Source organism: Doryrhamphus excisus, chromosome 16 (assembly GCF_030265055.1).
Source record: "Doryrhamphus excisus isolate RoL2022-K1 chromosome 16, RoL_Dexc_1.0, whole genome shotgun sequence".
NCBI lineage: Eukaryota > Metazoa > Chordata > Actinopteri > Syngnathiformes > Syngnathidae > Doryrhamphus > Doryrhamphus excisus.
This window is the reverse complement of record NC_080481.1, coordinates 7,382,400-7,397,530: the sequence shown is the minus strand read 5'-3', so window position 1 is coordinate 7,397,530 and position 15,131 is coordinate 7,382,400. Positions and strand designations below refer to the sequence as shown.

General features: G+C 46.4%; 1 protein-coding gene and 1 non-coding gene across 4 annotated transcripts; both read left to right on the top strand.

Annotated features, from left to right (window-relative positions):
• Positions 1-387: 387 nt before the first annotated feature.
• trnam-cau (transfer RNA methionine (anticodon CAU)) lies at positions 388-460 on the top strand. The gene has a single exon. It is a non-coding gene; the product is annotated as a tRNA-Met (tRNA).
• A 481-nt stretch (positions 461-941) lies between these two features.
• Positions 942-13,285, top strand: zgc:65895 (uncharacterized protein LOC393546 homolog). 3 transcript variants are annotated; one of them, XM_058051918.1, is made up of 3 exons: positions 942-3,560; positions 10,765-10,816; positions 11,331-13,285. In XM_058051918.1, exons 1-3 carry the CDS (start codon positions 1,597-1,599, stop codon positions 11,598-11,600), a joined length of 2,286 nt encoding a protein of 761 aa, XP_057907901.1. In that variant the 5' UTR covers positions 942-1,596; the 3' UTR covers positions 11,601-13,285. The 3 variants fall into 3 exon arrangements, with proteins under 3 accessions (XP_057907901.1, XP_057907903.1, XP_057907902.1); XM_058051920.1 differs by lacking the exon at positions 942-3,560 and adding an exon at positions 8,610-9,220 and having other exon boundaries at positions 11,331-12,986; XM_058051919.1 differs by lacking the exon at positions 942-3,560 and adding an exon at positions 9,268-10,598 and having other exon boundaries at positions 11,331-12,983.
• Positions 13,286-15,131: the final 1,846 nt, after the last annotated feature.

Genomic DNA, 15,131 nt, shown 5'->3' with positions numbered 1-15,131 from the left:
CATGGGGAAATTAAATTCTTAAAAATCATATTAAGTATACAGTGTGTTCATTTATTTTACAGCACTTGTCGCTAAATTTGAACGTCCCTATTATTTTTCCTTCTCAGTTGAACTGCAAGTGCTCCAAATTCATTCTAAGATTCTTAGAATTTAACATTGTTTATTTTCTGCAGCTATGGTGGACGGGATCGAACGGCATCCCAAACCGCTCGCTGCTAAATAATTTTATTCGTTTTGTATCCGTGGCTAGTTTTTCATTTTGTTTTTTCTTCATATCAGGTATTGAGTATTTGCATTCCTGTTTTGTGTTTGGTCTGAGCAAAAATCTTGTGAAGCAGAGTGGCATAGTAGGGGATCTATATAACATTTAGACCACTCTGATACAAGGCCTCGTTGGCGCAGTAGGCAGCGCGTCAGTCTCATAATCTGAAGGTCGTGAGTTCGAGCCTCACACGGGGCAACTGTTTTTTCTTAGCGCGTTAGCACTCTCTTTCGTTCAAAATCCACCGTGACGATGCATTTTTTGCATTAACATTCCAACAGTTATTGGTAATTGATTTGTAGCATCAGTTATTATCTGTGATTATCGCAATGTCTTAAACCTCTTATATGATTGGTCAATATATGTTTTCGAGAATATTTTATTGTTTTACTATTAAAGAGCTTCGTTTTACAGCATTGGGGCTCCTAAGGAGAAAAAAAGTCAACATTTTAGTTTAATAATGTGGCACGTTTGCTTTTGCATGCTATACGATTGTATGTAATAAAAGGGAATAGAGAAGTTATGAACTTCAAGAAAAAAAGTATTGGTATACGTATCGGCAATACCGACCAAGGTTTACCTTGGTATCGAATCAATACCAAAACTTGCCGTATCCCTCAACTCCACTCTACGGTCATACGAAGATAGGCGCATGCGCAATTTCAGTGTTTGGTTTCCTCCTCCCCTCCGTGGCTGACGGTCCGTTAGCTGCCGCTGCTCACCGGCAATGATACAGCAAACACGGTCTCGGTAGGGCACACGGCCTCGTCTTTTTAACGTAAAAACGATAGACATTAGTTAGACACCGTTGTCAGTTGGCGTTAAGTCGTCAAGGTTCTTTCGGAGGGAAAAGAAGCGGATGTCCGCGAGAGGAATGGATGCGGCGACTGTTTTCATGCGACATAGGTCGGACAGCTCAAAGGCTTCGACGAGCACCTGATGGCCGCCAAAGTGTTTAACGGCTAAATCGTCGCCCCGCTTGCTTTTGACGCTACCGTGTGTGATCTAAAACCATAAGGTACGACAAGACCCACAGGAGCGAAGCGAATCACTTCTGCTGACCAAACTGGATTTTAAGCTAACCGGTTCGAACGAATTGTTTTGCTTTCATTTACCCCATTTGATTATTTCTTAACGTGCGCTGATTAGTGTGTTTGTGTTTGCTTATCAGTTCACATTACGGTCGTTATTACAAGGACACAATATGACATTTCGCTGATGGGGCTTTAGCATCGCGAGCGAGCTAGCTTCTGTGTTAGCTAGCAGGTAGCGTCAAAAGCCACCAGTCACCCTTTCCGAGGAACCCAACAACTCAAGCCCGTTCTTCAGCAAGAATGCACCACCAGGACTTTTCTGGGGACCCTCCCGGTACTGGCAGTAGGAAAACGGTCTATCATTACCGCAGGGGCAGCAGCGGGGCTCCTGCTTCCTCCACTGGCTCTGGAGTCATCACGCTTGAAGACAGTCCAGCCCCAGCTGGAACCTCATCTCCAGGACCCCATCAACAGCCTGTGTCCCAGCTGGCGGGAGCTCAAGTGAAGAAGAAAAGTGGCTTCCAGATAACAAGTGTCACCTCTGCCCAGATCAACGTCAGTGGCAGTAACAGTTTAGCTGATGATACTGAGAGCTATGATGACCTTGATGAATCCCACACCGAGGACCTCTCCTCCTCTGATATGCTGGATGCTTCAGTGTCCAGGGCCACAGACACAGGTGTGCCGGAGAGAAGTTCGTCGGATGAGACGTTAAACAGTCTCCATGGGGTTGACACTCCTGGCCTTGTGTCACCTAATGAGCCTTCTTATCCACATTCCATCCAGGCATCCCAGAAACATACCTCTATGGTAAATGGAACAGTTCACCATTATTATCCTCAGCAGCACAGTCTGCCCAATCAGCATCAGTCAGACAACTTGGGAGGAGGTGAATCGGCATTGCCAGCTCTCCACATTGCAGCGTTGGCTAGCTCAGGCCCAAGTGTAGTTTTCAAAACGGGGGCTAACCAGTCCCAGAGGCCACCACTGTCAGACAGCACCAAACCCCCACCATCAGCCCCTATTGTTGCTAGGGTGGCTGGGATGGCAAGTGATGCACATCTACACGGGAATTTTCCGAGTGCCTCCTCTGTCACTCCAGTCCCGCCTTCTGGGCAGCAAGGTTTTGACAACACAAGTGTGAGTGGGCCAACATCTTCAACTGGTGGAGTCAGCGGCCAGTCAGCCACTGCCTCCAGCACTCAAACCCAGACCACTACCGGCTCACGTTTCAGAGTGGTCAAACTGGACACTAACTCCGAACCGTTCCGCAAAGGAAGATGGACGTGTACGGAATATTATGAGAAAGAGATTCCACCTGCGGCGGGATCAGAGGCACCTAAGGGTGCCGAGCCTTCTGTCGAGACTGAGCCTGGTGACGCTGGAGGAAGTCCAGTTCTTACAGCCGTCCAGCCGCCTCACACTTTGCAACCATATCAGCTGTCAAGTCAGGACTTCACCAGTCCACATACGATGCAAAGCCCACCACAAGCACCGGCGCAAATCACCCCTCTCAACTATGTGTCGCCCCAGGAAGTAGTTGGTGCAGCTCACATGCAGAAACCAGGCGCTGCTGTTGCTCCCCCAGCAACTCTACAACAGGCTGTTGCAAACCAGTCCCCTCAGCAGTTACCCTACGCTGTGGACCGGCACCAGGCTCAGGCACAGGGAGGTTATGTTTCACCTCAGATTAGTGCCGGAATCTTATCTGGAGGAAGTGGCCGGCAACCAGACTTCATCCAGCCCACTGCTCCGTTCCAAACCCAAGTCCAGCCTCCACTGACACACATGCCAGGAGCCATATCACCAGGATCAGGGGTGTCGGCACAGCCTCCAGGCGGAATTGCTCAGCAGTTACCCCATCTAGGTCATGTGGCTCCATCTGCCATGGAAACCAGCCAGCCACATTCTCATCCTCTTCAGCCGGTATCCACCGCCACTGTGCCCCCAGCGCAGGGGACCCCCTACATCCCTTTGACTGCACTTCAAGCTGACCTCCAACCCCTCCTTTACCCAGCCCCCATGGCAGGAGGGAGCTCCCTAAAAACCTCCCAGCTGGAAGATGCACAGAAGCTTTTATTTCAGCACCAGGGCCTCCTGGGACTGCCTAGGCTGGGCGCTGCCGCGGGCGGAGTGGGCGCTCTGGATGCCGGCATCGCTGTCGGAGGCTTGGCCCACATTGGGATGTCGGCTGAGGCAAGCGCCTTTGTGGCTGCAGCTGCTGCTGGCCTGAGGACTCAGCCTGCTGAAGGAGATGAGGACAGGTGAGGCCACACCTGCTTGTTGTAATGTCAAATGTGTATTGCACCAAAACATCATTAATGCAGCCAAACAGTGACTGCAATCAAACATAATAGGATCAGAAATAATGAGTACGATGTCATCTTGTATGTACATTTACCTGTGGTCATTTTACATTAGGAGCAAACAATAGACAATATATATAGACAATAGACAGTATAAATATATATACACAGTCTGTTCTGTTTTTTTTTTTTGTTATTCCGGAACTACCATTTGTAGCCTTGGACAACTCGTACACGTCTCCAAAACATCTTATGCAACCTCCCTCATATATTCCTCCATACTACTTCTCCCCTGACATTAACACGGTTATGAGCCATGCAAGCTGTTGGTTTCTTCCCTAGGGCGAACATGTTCATGTAATTGACAGGGAGGCTGTTGTCTATATGAGCCCTGTGATTGACTGGTGATCAGTCCAGGGTGTACCCCACCTCTTGCCCAAAGTCAGCTGGGATAGGCTCCAGCATACCCCTGCAACCCTAATGAGGATAAGCGGTATAGAAGATGGATGGATGGATGGTTGTTGCCCAAAGGCCTTTGCATGCCTTTCTTGAACTGCTTTTCACTCTGGATGTTAGTCCTCTTTTTTCATTAAATGGACTCCGTGGCAATTGAGTTTAAAGATTGTTAGCCTTTTCATCCAAATATTAGACAGTTTGATCATTTTCCATTCTTAAAATAGCCCTCCTCGTCCCAGCTGCTTGCGTGAATTGCTTCTTCTGAGTCAGCAGTGTCATGTGCTTTGCCACAAACACAGTTTTCCCGGGTGATTTCAGACCGACAAATAGTAATTTGTTGATATTTTCAATATGCTTTGACATGATGTAAATGTGTATTTCAAATGCAGTGGTACCTCGGTTTTAGGTCATTCGTTACAAAATGTCAGACGAAAACTGAAATGTATGAACACCCAAGCAATTTTTCCTATTGGAAATAATGTAAATTAAATTAATCCGCCACTAAGTTATTTCATCAATTCATCCGACGCTTGCTTTGATTCATTGATTAACATCAATATGAACCGAACACAAAATGTTGGTCTGACTAATCACTGATTTATCAATTGTTGCTGCTCCAAAATATTAACAAAAAATAATTTTACAGAGAACGGTTATAGGATACTAGCTTGCATGTGTGATCCAAAATGGCTGAATAAACAAACAAGGCTGGGCGTAGTTCATCCACACCTTTAATATCACATGATTCAGTGTGGCAAAGGTATAAACGGAAGTATTCAGTTTGACTGTAAATATATTTGCTGTTGCAGCTAAGTCAGGATTTCCCCGTCATCATTTCTGGCTACGATCCAATCCAATTTCCACTCCTGAGTCGATACTTTGACAATGTTGTATTTTTAGTCAGGATGGTTTGTGTTTTGACCGGAATTACCCTCAGCTTGCTGCTCAAAAATGGAAAGAATGTTTTCTTTGCAAGATCCCTGAGAAGTAGCCCAATGTCTCTCTTGGCAACATAAAATTCAGTGGCAGCTACTTGCTGTCTACCTTATGCTGCACCTGCCGGGGCGTCTCAAGCCCAGCTGTGTGTTAATGACTTCACAAGTAGTAACACAGGCATGCAAGGGTGTGTCAAGTGCTCAGTGTTTAACTGCTCTTTGGACAAGGTGATGGGTGGTTCACCTTGTGTCGTCCCCAGGAATTTGGGCCTGCAGGAGTTTGTGTGGTTTGACTTTTGAACGTCTTCATCCATTCAATGCAGAGAAAACCTGTCACAACATATTCTTCAGCACTAGCCTACCACAAAATTCAACATGTCCATTACATTTCCTGGATGTGTTTTGCAGAACGTCATGGATGTACGTGCAGTCACTGTCCGCAGGAAACGCACAGAACAGCAAATTCCTTTGCTCCAGTCATAGTCGTGATTGGAAACACATGATCATTTCTTGACGAGTTAGGCAGCATGGGCCAGTGCAGTTGGGTGGGACAGTGTTTCACCTGTTTGAGTCATAGGAAGCTGCCTGTCAAAGACGAATCCTGCTGGCTTCAGGTTGTGATTTATGTTTCCTAACATGGACACGCCTGTTCAGACACCATAATCAAACCTGGATGTTTATGCTCTTAGAGGGAACGAACAAGCCTAAAAGTCATTTCCCTAGGCTATACGTTGAAACAACGCTGCACGGCAAAGCACACAAACATAGGTACGTATTGGGTTGATCTGTCTTGGAATCATCTTGAGTTTAGTAAGGTTTATTGAAGAATGACTCTCCCATGGTGTGGTACCAGAGTTTGCCACATGGGGGCAGTATTTGCCCTTCAGTTCCACCAGTCTGGGCAACAAGTACTTTATATAATCTTGACGTGCTTTGAGAGTCACTGACCTAAATGTGCTGTTCTCACAAGTCGGGAAAGGGCCTTTCCGCACGCAATGACTGAGTGAATGAACTGACAATCAGGCAGTTTTGTAATTGCTCTCAGATTACTCTCAGATTAGTGTCGATTGATTTCAAATCCCATCGTCCGTGGCAACCAGAACATTGGCATGTTACATACAGAATGATCACTTGTTGTGAGGGAAAGCCCCCCCCCCCTTTTTTTTTTTTTCAAAACGACTCTGTTAGCCAAGTTTACAAAGACAATCATCTTGCGGTGCTTGTGACGACACGGGATGGGCTGAGCTAGATGTTGTAGAACCTTTGAGACATCACTGTGTAGTGTTGACTAAAGATGGACAGAATAGAAGTAAATGTGATACGCGGCAATGTTTGCACAGTGAGGTCAGCGGTCACGTTGCGCAATCAACGTAAGGCAGCTCTAGTCCTTGCTAATCAATACCTTTTCTGAAGGTGTTTGTGTGTTCCAGCTACTCAATCTGTTTTGGTTGACATCTGAGAGGATATCTTGTCACATTTTCAGAAACACAAGAGCCTCACCCTTTACAAAAGAAACAACACCAGGCCTGAAAGATACACTTCCAGTTAAAGAACAGGTATCATCGTAAAGACCAACAATAATATTGTACAAGTCCAACTCTGAGTGAAAACGCTGTGCTTCCGACTGTTAAACATCTCTCGGCGCACTGCATGATGCTGAAGTGCCTCAGCTATGTTTCTCATCCACTACGTTCCTCGTCTTACGCCTCCAAACAGGCAGGAATGGTGTTCACTGGTTGCATCAGTTCAGCACCAAGACTTTGCAAAGAACAACGTAGTGCGACCTTTTGCCAGTCAGTCCAAATTCATCAGTAACTATTTCAGAGGCATACAGTGTTTGGCAAACAATTGAATAAGCGCTATAGCAGGTAAACTGGGAAGTGTGAGAAATGGAAAGGTTTTACACAAAATTGGGAATCTGGCTGTCTTAGTGCATGTAAACCTAATGAGTGGAACAGAGGCGCTATGCTTCCCCCTGTTGTGGTGTCAATGCTTTCCTGGTATTTCTGTGTGCCTTAGATGGTCTTTGGGCTTAGATGACTTTAATGCTTGTTTGTCTGGAGAAAAACTCAAACAAGGATCCATGTGTGTCTAATCTGTCCCCGACTTCCTCCCATTTGGGTGTGGTTCCAAATGCTTTTTGCTCTGGAAATGCATGATTTATTCATCACTCATTCTTGGCATAAAATACAGTGCAATGCAGTGCTTTGTTTTGGTTAGTCTTTGTAAATGAAATGTCTGTGTGAAGCTTAAAGCTCATCTTTGCAGTGTCACTAAACAAGCAGAGATGATGTTCTTATCGCGTAGTTTCCTCGTGTGGACCATATGGCAATGGGATGGTTATGTAAGGCATTGCATGCCGAGCTGAGGACGATTGGCTTACGCTCTAGAGAGCCGCTGCTGTGAGAGCTGTTTTGAGTTTCAGGGCGTTGCTTATCTCTGTTTAGTCTGTCTCGGCTAAGATTGTGGACATTGTCCTCAACGGCAAGGTTGGTCTCCATCCCTGGGTTTATATTTGTTCTCTCTTGCTGGTGAATTAATGAATATAGTGTTGTTTGCAAAAGCAAGACATTTTAAGTCCGGGTGCTGTTTCTGCTACTGTGGCTCATAATCATTGGATCACGCACTAGTGCATTCCTCCCAACTGCTTGAGGACAAGTGATGTAGATGGATGCAGGCTAATCACAGCACAAAAAGGACAATAAAGGAGGAAATAACAGTCAAGGAGAGAATTACCAGATAAGTGGTGTATAAAAATATTACTTCAACCCAATGTATAGCGACTCATAACTGCACCAGTCACTACTCCCTTGGACTAGCTCAAAGTGGTCAAGGAGTAACATCCATTTTACATCCGTATGCCCAACAGACAGCGTGTTGAAACACCAGGCAGCATTAATGGCCACCAACGTGATGTCACATCTTCTCCACTGTGAGTTTGACCCATATATGGGTCATCCCTTTTGTTGAGCTTTGACTGGATGGACCTGGATACACACCGAATGAAATAATCCCTCATGGGCTTCCTCTGAAGTCGCAAACGCCATGGCCTCATTGGCTTATCCGAGGCGTCTGTGCCATCAGCCATTGGGTGGAAGTACATCTTTCATCCGCATCAGCGAGATCTTGCTGAAACCAGTTTCTATAGCCCTTTGTTCTGAGGCGCCATGCGCACATGGACCCGCCTCCTAGTGCCAGAAAGTACACGATGTACATGGGACGTTTACAGTCGGCCAGTATTGGCAAAACAATGTTTTTCCATAAGCACTCGTTTCCGCTCTTGTGCGTCTTGATTCTGACCTGAGTCAGTCCATTAGTGAAGTTTATGTCGTCGACGCTATGCTTGTTTTGTTTCACGATGCAACTGTTTGTTGCGTTAAAAGCTTCAGATCATTTTATGCTCTTTGTTGAGCCAGAACCACAACTGCACATTAACCTGCATGTGCTAGCATGGAGGTACACGTGAGGCCAGTCGAGCTCCTTGCTGTGTGCGTGTATGTCCAGCATGCATGTACTAATGCAGAGTGACTGCTCTGCCAAGGGTGCGCCTCCTCTAACCTAAACATTTTCTTCTTCTTTTCCCCTATTGGGAGGTGTGAGGGCAACAGGGCGTGGATGCGGGACACCCATCCTCAATCCTCGTTCCACCAAAAACCGCTAAGAACTATGAAGATGTACGGTTCCATCCCAATGTTTCTTGAGCAAGGCGGCTTTGGGCGTGACTTGTAGGCGGTGCCGCCCGTGTTAACCGGGTATGTGGTCAAAAATGGCTCATCCCATTGGATGGATTGCTCTAATCTCAGCTGACAGTTTACATAACAACAGAAGGGGAGGCGACATGACTCCTAATGCAGTGACGTCACAGCCCACCCTTGTAGGGCTTCTCGCCACGCTCACAATCTTCAATTCAAGTGCAGGGGCGGCGGGTGTAGGGGGCAACACAGCGCCGTCATCCACACGCACTCCCGCTCCCTTCCCCGTCCTCCGCCGCTCCGTTCAGGGTCTACATTGTGAAGCACTGAGGGGGGCAGGGGTCAGGGTCAAAGGGAGTAGGTTCGGAGGACGGAGAAGGAGCAGGTGGGAGCCCGCTGTGTGGACTGTGCATGTGTTTTGGTTAACCTGAGCATCAATGAGAGAAAAGGGGCTGGCCGGGGCCGGAAGAGCGCAGGGCCAGGACGCCATGGCCATGAAGCTTTTCTTCTGGGAGCTGGAGAAGCATCTGAAGAGGTAACGACGGAGGCCATTTTGTGTTAACCTAGCATCTGTGCTTTTGTTGGTTTGCGTCGTTTGACAAGTACGTCTTTAGAAGTTTGCGTCCTGCCCACAATACAGCCAAAAAACTCCTGAGCACGTGCAGGACACAACGTTCTTGCCTTTAATAACATGCTCGCTTTGCAGACGTTTCATCTCCCAGACCCAATCGGTCGCCATCTTGGCAGGGCTGAACATCATGTTCCAGCTCTCATGTTAGCTTGTGGGCTTCAGGGGCCTAACAAAGCAAAGTCGGCCTTCAACATTACGATACAGTCCAGCTTCCAAAGGCACCTTGAATTTTAGGCCACTAGAGTCGTCAAGTTGTGTAGAAGGTTGGCCTTCTTTGTCTCTTTGTTCTGTCAGCTGTTGAGCAGCAGCAACAGGTTCAGGTATCATCCTGATGAGAATTAAAATGTGTGTGTCATACTAAAGCCACGCCTTGGTCTGCAATGTGGGTCAACATCGGTTCTCCTGGTTAATCTGCTCCCTCCTGTATGATCCCTGCACTTCGTCTTTGTGTGCTGTTGATCAACTGGTTGCCACGGTGACGACATCAGTCTTTTGAAACTGGTGATTGACGAGCAGTCTTCAGTGTTTTCTCCTGTCTGATCCTCGTAAATCTTCACTGTAAAGCAGTCAGACCTCTTTGGACGGATTGTGTGAATCCCTCCCATTTAAAATGTATTAAAATAGACACCACCTCACCAGCCCAGCTGAAATTTGAAGTTGCAAAGATTATGACTGATTTCTAAAACATTTTTTAAACCACATCCAACAAACTTGAGTGCTTGATTCAAGTCACGTGTCATTATGCGCTAGATGACCGGTAGGTGGCGACATTGGCTGTTTTAATTCCCCTCACTCACATGCTTGCCTGTAAAATACCAAAAGGAACATGATTATGAAAAAACAAAAACATTTTTCGACAATCAAAGTGTAATGAAACATTTTTTTATTGCCGTAGACTGAGTTATGCTTCATCCAATCCGGTGTCGCCGTGCGGCATACCATTATGCAAATGACACTCGCCGCCAGCCAATCAGGCGGCGGCTGGCTCTACTTTCGCCGCATTCATCATCCGAAGAGTCCAACCTCCGCCTCAGTCTTTTGTGCGCAGCTCTGGCGCCCGCCGAGCCACAGAATGCGCTCCTTTGCCGCTTTTGCACCACCGTACAGCCGCTTTGCTGTGCTGCGGAGGCGCACCGGGGCGTGTTGATGGACGGACTAGCATGAATTCGCAGTGTTACACGGTGGCGATGGACCTTGGCGTTTGCCAACTGCGGAATTTCTCCATATCCTTTCTGTCCTCCGTGCTCGGCAAGGAGAGCGCGTCGGTGCGGCTCGACAGGAGGTGACGTTATGTTTTGTCGTTTGACGTTTTTCTCTTGAATGAAATATATAACCCCCACTGATATTACCGAGTGGCTTTTAGCTGCCGCAACATCCATTGTGTCTTGCATCATACTGGCGCCATTCAAGCCCCGTGGAATGATTGTGTGTGTTTTTTTGTGTTTCAGCGCTTCGGGTGCAAGTGTTGTGGCCATAGACAACAAGATAGAGCAAGCGATGGTAAGTTGTCCTCCTGCACAGGATCATGTGATGTTACGTAACGCAAATGCGGCCCCGCTCATTTTGGCGCAAACCTGCACCGACGATCACTTGCCCGCTAGATACAACTATACATATATGATCACTTTGATCGACGTTTGGGGTATTTTAAATCATTGGCTCATTGATAATGACAGGTGCATGAGCACCATTCACCCCCTTTTGAATCTGCATAGTCGAAGCCAGAGGCCCCATGCACTGTCACGATTTTGGACCGATGAGGTTCACACGCTACCTCCCCTCCCCATCCTCCTCAGGAGCATGTTGCTAGGCAGTCAGCAGCCTCCCCTCCTCTCAGTATAAATAACTCGGCTGCTGATTGGCTCCTCCCACCAGCACAGGAACATTTTGTTCAGTGGATCCGCAGATGAGGGGGATGCTAGGACAATTTTAAGCGGCACCGCATCCGCCTGCCTGTAAAAGCATATGATAAGATACTCAGGATGTCCCACCCCACCCTTCTTCACTTCCTCAGGACCTGGTGAAGAGTCACCTGATGTACGCCGTGCGCGAGGAGGTGGAGGTGCTCAAGGAGCAGATCAAGGAGCTGATCGAGCGCAACACCCAGCTGGAGCAGGAGAACAACCTGCTCAAGACCCTGGCCAGCCCCGAGCAGATGGCTCAGTTCCAGGCCCAGGTCCAGACCGGCGCCTCCCCCACCGGCGCCGCCCAGCCTCCGCCCCCGGGCTCGGCCGGAACGACGCAAGCTCTCCCCTCCACACAGAACTCTGGTGCGTCTGCCTAACCTCCCCCCCACGCTCTGGGGATTAGCGAATGGGACGAGAGGAGCCATACTGTGACCCCTCCTCCTCCTGCCTCGCCGCTCCACGCCACCACCACCAACTATGCCGCCATCTTGAGGATATCCTACACTTTGTGTTTTTTGGTTGCACATTTTATTTATGGCGTGTGTCTGCCTTGTCTCTGACTTTGACCCGCTTCAAACAATCGCTGTTGTCACGGTGATGGGGGCACCCCGGTTTGTGTGATCCCACCCCTCACAATCAGAACATTCCACCCCCCCGAGTGCATCTTATCTACTTGCACACGTCGCTGCTAACAATGGATGAACTTTTTTTTTTAAACTGAGGACGCACCCCCCCACCCCCCATCTGGAATGGGAAGCGGACATTTCCGGACACGGCGGGAGGGTTGGGGGGGGCGGGTTGAAGAGAAAAGGTATAAGCGGCACATCACTGTTCACTCTTCTGCAGCATCACGTGGCCGTCCCCGCCCCCCCCCCCCCCCCCCCCCCCCACATGCCCGCCCCTCTTGGATGAGGAGTTAAATATTTATGCAGGGAATCAATGTGTGTTTTTATAGAGAGAAGGTTTAGGAACGTTTTTTTTTGTTGTTTTTTTGTTTTGTCCTAGTGATGTGCAAAAGTAAAAACAACGTTGAGGTGTTTGATAGGATAAACGTTGCCAATTCTGCCAAGTGCCTGGTTTTTAACCATAGATACATATATAATCTCTTTCTGTTATTTTATATGTAAATATATTTGTGTATATATGTGTGTATATATATATATATATATATATCTATGGTTTGCCAGGTGGAGAAGTACCTGCGTATCAGCACTCTCAGACGAGGATTTTTTACCTCCACGCTGAACACGCAAAGCAACATGGGACTGTTTCTATCAGGGAATGTTTGTCCATGACGTTGTTTTTTTGAAGCGAGTGAGGATGTTTTACTTTAGTCTTTTGTACGGCCAAGCGTCTGTCGCCGGCACGCTCGCGCATACACTTTGGCAAGAATGGATGTCAGTGTTTTGTGCATGTTCCTCAGCCCATCACAAATGTGACGTTACAATTTGCACTAGACAGTTGCACCTCAAATAAAAGTGGAAACAAAGAGAAACAAAGGACTGATTTTTTTTTGGTTTAGTTTTGGAATGCTGTGCTGCTTGCCTGTCAGTGAGGAAACGGTAGCTCTTTCTTTAGCAGGAGCCAATCACAAGCTATTAGTGAACTCGCGATGAGCTTGTCAGAAATAGCAGGTAGTTACTGAGTAGGACAGTCTGACTCATGGTGCTAACTTACATAGAACGCTAACTCACACAGCAACTTAACACTCTAAACTGGGCAAGGTACAAGGCAAGTGCCATTCATTCATTCATCAATTTTCTATACATCTTATCCTCACGAGGGTCGTGGGCAAGCTGGAGCCTATCCCAGCTGTCTTCAGGCAAGAGGCGGGGTAAACAAAAATAAACATGTGAACATATGTTGGCAAGTTTGTCATTGGAAGTACATGATTTAAGCAGGGTGGATGATGTAGACGCAGCTTGGAGAAAAGCTTTCTCCGACAGCGAGCCGGGACCATACAGGGGAGCCTCATACTCCTGCTAGCCATCGCTGAGTGGGTGAAAGTGGCACCACAACAGACATTAGCATTTATTAGTGGTAAGTACCCATACTTTTTATACTGGAGGTATAAAGACTGACTGTTATTATTTGCACTGATGTTTATAGTTGGGGCCCGAACACAAGTACGTAGGCTATCCTGAATGAAAAGTATGTATGAAAAAGTCGTAGGAGCCTATGCTCAAAAACAATTCCACCATTTCAGAAAAAAACTACGGGTTAGTAGTGATGGACTGTGACTGTGATGGACTAAGGATTCTGAGACAACAAGCCCAAGTAGCAGAGGTCGTGTTTTTGCCCGCATTTATCTGTTTGTCTGTGTTTGAAACAACTTGAAAAGTTCTGAATGGATTTGGATGACATTTTCAGAAATTGTGGGATATGGAAGAACTGAATACGTTTTTGGGGTGATCCGGGTCACTGTCTGGACCCCAGAATTTATTTTCAAGGATTCTATCACATAGTGAGATAGGACCTTTTTCAGTTTTTGTGCATGTAACACTACACACTCCAGGGACATTGCTCTGTCACGCTAGGTGTTAGCATGCTAATGCTACCAGCATTTTTTCTATTTTCATGAGAAGACACAAAAACACCACAATCATGCTCAATGTTACCCTACTAATGTTAACATGTTTGCATGCTAATGTTAGCAAAGTAGTATTTTTAACCCTTTCCATAGGTAAGAACACTGAGCATTATCACGCTAGGTGTTAGCATGCTAAATGTAACGTTTTCATGCTAATATTAGCAAAGTAATATTTTTTGCCGTTTTCATGGGTTGACTCATGAACACTGAGCACTATCATGCTAGGTATTAGCATGCTAGCATTAGCATACTGGAATTTTAAACCATTTTCATAGGTAGACACTTACGGTAGGTGTTGGCATGTTTGCATTGCTAGCATGCTAACATGAGCATATTTGTATTTTTTGTGATTTTCATGAATATGAACTTAAGCAGACACTTAGCGCTATCGTGCTAGCTGTTATTAGTGGTAAGTATCCATACATTTTATGCCGGAGCGGAGGTATAAAAGTCTAGGCAAGACGCTGAGGGTCTCCTCTACTGTCCAGATTGCACTTTTGCAAATCCTGTTTCATAAACAAAGGTGTTTTCTTAAAGCGTTTGGCCGTAAAGTACAGGATGTACTAAACCGCAGGGTGTGTTTGTGGAGTTGCATGATTTCCATGATCATGTGTTTATGTCTGACCTACTGTTCCCAGACACCCCACAAATGAACCCTGTGCGCCCCCACAATCCTCTTTCCATCCATCCCAGGACCTCCTGCTGTGCTGTTGATGTTGCTGAGAAAGCAGGTGGCCTGCTGGGTAAAGCCTTGTTGCCCAGACTGCCGGGACCAATCTACAGACGCCGCGCAGGATGGATTATCCCGGCCTGGGTCAGCACATCAGGAACATGCTCCACATTTGCAGACACAGGAAGGTGTGTGTAAGTAGATTTTACTGCTGAGCTGTTTCTCAGTCGAAAAAATCCAAACAAAACAGGATTACAGTCACTTGCTCCAGGATAATTAGCAAGATGGAACCATCTAGTTGGACTGATGGACTGACATTCATTATGAATTCATTTCACAGTTCAGTGTGGGTCAGAATAAGCTACCTCTATTCTTTTATTATTCAACAAAGGTATTTTTTTATTATACCTGTATATCCCGTACCTGTTACCACATTTTACCACCATATTTTTACTCAAGTAAAGATAAATACATAAAACACCCCAAAAAGTAAATAAAGAAATTAATGAACAATGGCGTACAGTAATAGATGAGTACATTTATTGACATTTTTTAATTAAAGAAACACAAAATAAAAATATACAAAATCTTTTAAAAATATATTTATCATATATGTATTTTATACATTAAAAATAAAACAAAGAAGAT